Genomic DNA, 3,821 nt, shown 5'->3' with positions numbered 1-3,821 from the left:
CGATGGAACGATTTTTCCCCGCATCTAGGTTTTTTATTTAACCCACTAGGTCAGCCGAGTTTTTATTTTGGAGAATACAAAAATACTACAGCAGAGTTGGAACTCATCATCTCGATATAACGAGTCTCAATAAAAATTTTTTTTTATTCAAACTCGTCACATCGATAAAATATAATTTTTTTATTAGAACTCGTAACCTCAACGTAACGAGTTCGTACCATAAAATATCTTAAATCCCAAAATAAAAATGTCTGTGCTTTATTTTGCATTTATTTTTTCAGGCTGTCTTATTGGGGCAAAAAAAACCACGATGTTATGGATGGAAGTGCCCACATTCCCAAATATGGTAACCCCTGGGCCGAAGCTGTATGAATGAACCCAATTCTCGCAAATGAAGCTGAACAACGAATAAACTCAAGGCACGAGGATCATTGATGTGGCAGAGAATTTTCCCTTTTTGAACTCCCGCCCAAACGCGGGCTTCACTAATTTCCGCGATTCGATTTTTAATCCATTTTTATACACTTTCTATTTGGCACCAAACTTTCAGTTCTAGCCAAAGCCCATCCCCCACCCCGAAACCGCTCTAAAGTAGTCTTCTAAAAAGAACTCTCTCTGTGTCTTTTCGCCTGCTTATTTCCCAAAGCAAAAGCTCTATCGCTTCAGGTAACTCGCGGCGACGACTCAGTCCCCTATTACCCTAGTTTCGACCGAAAATAGGGATTCTCATTTTTTTCCCGTTTTCTTTCCTTGCAGGATTCGCAATGAAAGGTGGTCAAACCAAGTCCGATTCGATACAAACTGGCAACAAGTGAGTTTTGTACTGTTCTATTGGATTTTCTTTTGTATTTTTCTTCGTGATGTTTTATATATCAAACGAAAGGACGCAATATCTGCTGAGTTCGTTGCGTAACGGATGTTTGTTCTCTGATTTCTTTAATAGATTGAAGAGCAAAGGCGCAGGAGCCGGAAAGCGTGCGAAGAAGGCCGCCAAGGATCCAAACAAGCCAAAGAGGCCTCCTAGTGCATTCTTCGTTTTCATGTATGTCATATACTCTCTGAAAAAACTTGTAGAGTTTTCTTTTACTGCGTCTCTGATCATTATTTTTCTTATATTATTCATTTCGTGATTGATTGATCAATTAAGGGAGGGGTTCAGGAAGCAGTACAAAGAGGATAATCCTGACAACAAATCCGTCGCTGTTGTGAGTTATCTTTGTTAACGAAAATCGCTAAAGTTTCTTTAGTTTATCTTTTCAATTTAATGACTAGAATTCGGACTTCGATTATCTTATTCGCTAAATTTTTGCATTTAGGTTGGCAAAGCTGGTGGTGCAAAGTGGAAGAACATGACAGATGCCGTGAGTATTTTTTGCCTATTTTTGTGCAAATCATATATTAGTACTAGCAGTGCTATATTCTATGTTTATGTTATTTGGTAGACATTTATTTGCCAGAAGACTTTTCTAATTATCATTTGGAATTTTAGGAGAAGGCTCCTTATGTTCAGAAGGCAGAGAAGCGCAAAACTGAGTACAACAAGAATATTCAGGCATATAACACGAAACTGGTAAATGATTGTGATAATAATGTATTTGTTTAGCATGATTCTTTGTAATTACCTTCTGTAATCAATATCATGGATTCATTGTAACGATTTTACATATGTAGGCTGGTGGTGGAGGAAACAATGATGAATCAGATAAGTCAAAGTCTGAAATAAACGACGATGACGTGCAGAGCGGAGAGGTTGGTTCTAATTCAGTACTAACTGGATCTTAAGATTAAACCCCAGTATTGTGTTTTAATTTGTTTGTTTCTTTTGTGTTATTGCAGAATGAAGACGAGGATTAAATGAGTAAACTTGCTGATTAGAACTGGTTGGGCTGATTAAGGATTTCTTTTCTTACTTAGAGATGAACAAATGACTTGGTATTGATTTTATAATATCGAGCAATGATATCTTAGATTAGGTAAGAGATGGATATAAATGGACATATTGAGCAGTAGCTTCTTCATGGATATTGTACTTAAAAGTTCTCTTAAAGATCAAAAATTAAGTTTTGTGGTTTTCTCTCTGTGTGATATTTGTTTAATGTTTTGAGCTTATCCCTTCTCAGGTGTGGTAGTTTTACGTTATATTGCATGACTCGGATTTTTTCTCGGCTTTGTTCAACTTGACCGATTGCTTTGGTGTTAAAGCCCGACTGCCTGAGCTTAAAAGCTAGATTTCTTTGAACTTTAAGTAGGCTTTAGCCAACTAGCTTCCCGTTAATTTTCTTTTTGGTTGGGAAAGACTACGTTTTTCAAGCTATAATTCTTTAATTTCTTCCGATTGGGTTTGGAATGGTACTCTATCGATCTCCGGTTTCTTATTCGTGGTTCAATTACAGAAGTGGAAAAGTTAAAGCTAAATTGTTTTGCTTGTATCTTTTTTGGATTTTGCATTGTGCATTGGCATCTGAATGAGTCAATCTAACATTATCTGATTGATTAATTTGATTTGGGTATTATAAAAGTAGGGATTCTTTCAACCTAGGTTGCTCAATTAACAAATGTTAGAATTTGAATCCTTAATTTTACTTAAGAAATTTAGTATTTTATTTCATGAATTAACTATTATTATAATATGAAATTTTATATTATATATTCAATTTACACCATAATTTTATATAAAAAAATCACTCAATGTAGTAATTTAGTTTAGAAGTCTTAAAATTAAGGCAAGGTAAATTATACATAAAATAATTGTCGATACACGGACAAGGATAAGCACTGCTCGAACTCCTGAATTACGGACCGTAGCGGACCGCATTTAGTTCGTTGGAATGTTTATGAGGGAATTGAAATCTGTGAAGGAATTGGAATTTTGTCAGGAATTGGAATCCAATTTCATATTCTGTTTGGTTGACAGAAAATTGAATTGAAATTCAATTCCATATTCTGTTTGGTTCGTAGACATGTCAGATGAATTTGATTTTAGTAATGTAAAATGACAGGATTGTTCTTTTTGTTTTTTTTGATTTTAGTTTGTTTTATAAATTACATGTAGCAATATATTATAAAAAATTAAAAAATATTAAATATTAAATATTAAATTTTAATTTTAATTTTATTGATTGATTATTCATTTCAATAAATTATAAAAATCATGCTAATAAACATTATAAGTTAAAATCATCCTAATTACGGATGGCCATGGGTCCCGTTGGGTCGGGTTTTTACTTCTCCCGACCCGACCCGAGAACAAGGGAACCTCCATCCGAGACCTGACCCGACCAAAATAAAGTTTCACCCGACCCGACCCGAATATAAGAATTAGAAACCCGACTCGAAATAAAAAATACTTTTATTCAATAAAAACAGTGACTTAATTGGAAAAAAAATTATATATAGAGGGGTATTATTGTAATTATTCCTAAATATATAAGGTAAAATTATATATTTTTTGAGTCGGGTCGAGTATTTTTCACCCTAAACCCGAACCCGACCCGACCTGAATATCACACTTTAAAAAACGACCCGACCCGACCAAAATAAAGTTTGACCCGACCAGAATATATGAATTAGAAACCCGACCCGAATCGACCTGAAATAATAAAAAATTATTTTTATTTAATAAAAACAATGATTTAATTTAAAAAAAAATATAAAGGGTATTATTATAATTATTCCTAAATATATAAGGTAAAATTATATATATATTCGGGTCGGGTCGGGTATTTTTCACCCTAAACCCGAACTCGACCCGACCTGAATATCACACTTAAAAAAACCGACCCGATCCGACCAAAATAAAGTTTCACCCGACCCGACCTGAA

The 3,821-nt window shown here is 34.3% G+C and overlaps 1 protein-coding gene across 4 annotated transcripts; it reads left to right on the top strand.

The window, feature by feature from the left end:
- Positions 1–540: 540 nt before the first annotated feature.
- On the top strand, positions 541–2,069 carry LOC120138172 (HMG1/2-like protein). Of its 4 annotated transcripts, none has more exons than XM_039153746.1 (8): positions 541–666; positions 757–811; positions 944–1,042; positions 1,148–1,205; positions 1,317–1,361; positions 1,490–1,552; positions 1,672–1,749; positions 1,837–2,069. In XM_039153746.1, exons 2-8 carry the CDS (start codon positions 765–767, stop codon positions 1,852–1,854), a joined length of 408 nt encoding a protein of 135 aa, XP_039009677.1. In that variant the 5' UTR covers positions 541–666; positions 757–764; the 3' UTR covers positions 1,855–2,069. The 4 variants fall into 4 exon arrangements, with proteins under 4 accessions (XP_039009677.1, XP_039009679.1, XP_039009676.1 ...); XM_039153745.1 differs by having other exon boundaries at positions 542–666; positions 1,490–1,570; XM_039153748.1 differs by lacking the exon at positions 1,317–1,361.
- The last annotated feature ends 1,752 nt before the right edge of the window (positions 2,070–3,821 follow it).

Source organism: Hibiscus syriacus, unplaced genomic scaffold, assembly GCF_006381635.1.
Source record: "Hibiscus syriacus cultivar Baekdansim isolate YM2019G1 unplaced genomic scaffold, ASM638163v2 tig00110678_pilon, whole genome shotgun sequence".
Taxonomy (NCBI): Eukaryota; Viridiplantae; Streptophyta; class Magnoliopsida; order Malvales; family Malvaceae; genus Hibiscus; species Hibiscus syriacus.
The sequence above is the reverse complement of the archived record's forward strand: the minus strand, read 5'-3'. Positions and strand labels throughout refer to the sequence as shown.

Bases quoted from the DNA above. Each gene is read 5' to 3' on its own strand.
- LOC120138172 (XM_039153745.1), top strand. From the start codon at position 765: ATGAAAGGTGGTCAAACCAAGTCCGATTCGATACAAACTGGCAACAA. The intron at 1,043-1,147 runs GTATGTCATATA...TGATCAATTAAG, and splicing joins AGTGCATTCTTCGTTTTCAT to GGAGGGGTTCAGGAAGCAGT. The intron at 1,571-1,671 runs GTAAATGATTGT...TTACATATGTAG, and splicing joins AGGCATATAACACGAAACTG to GCTGGTGGTGGAGGAAACAA.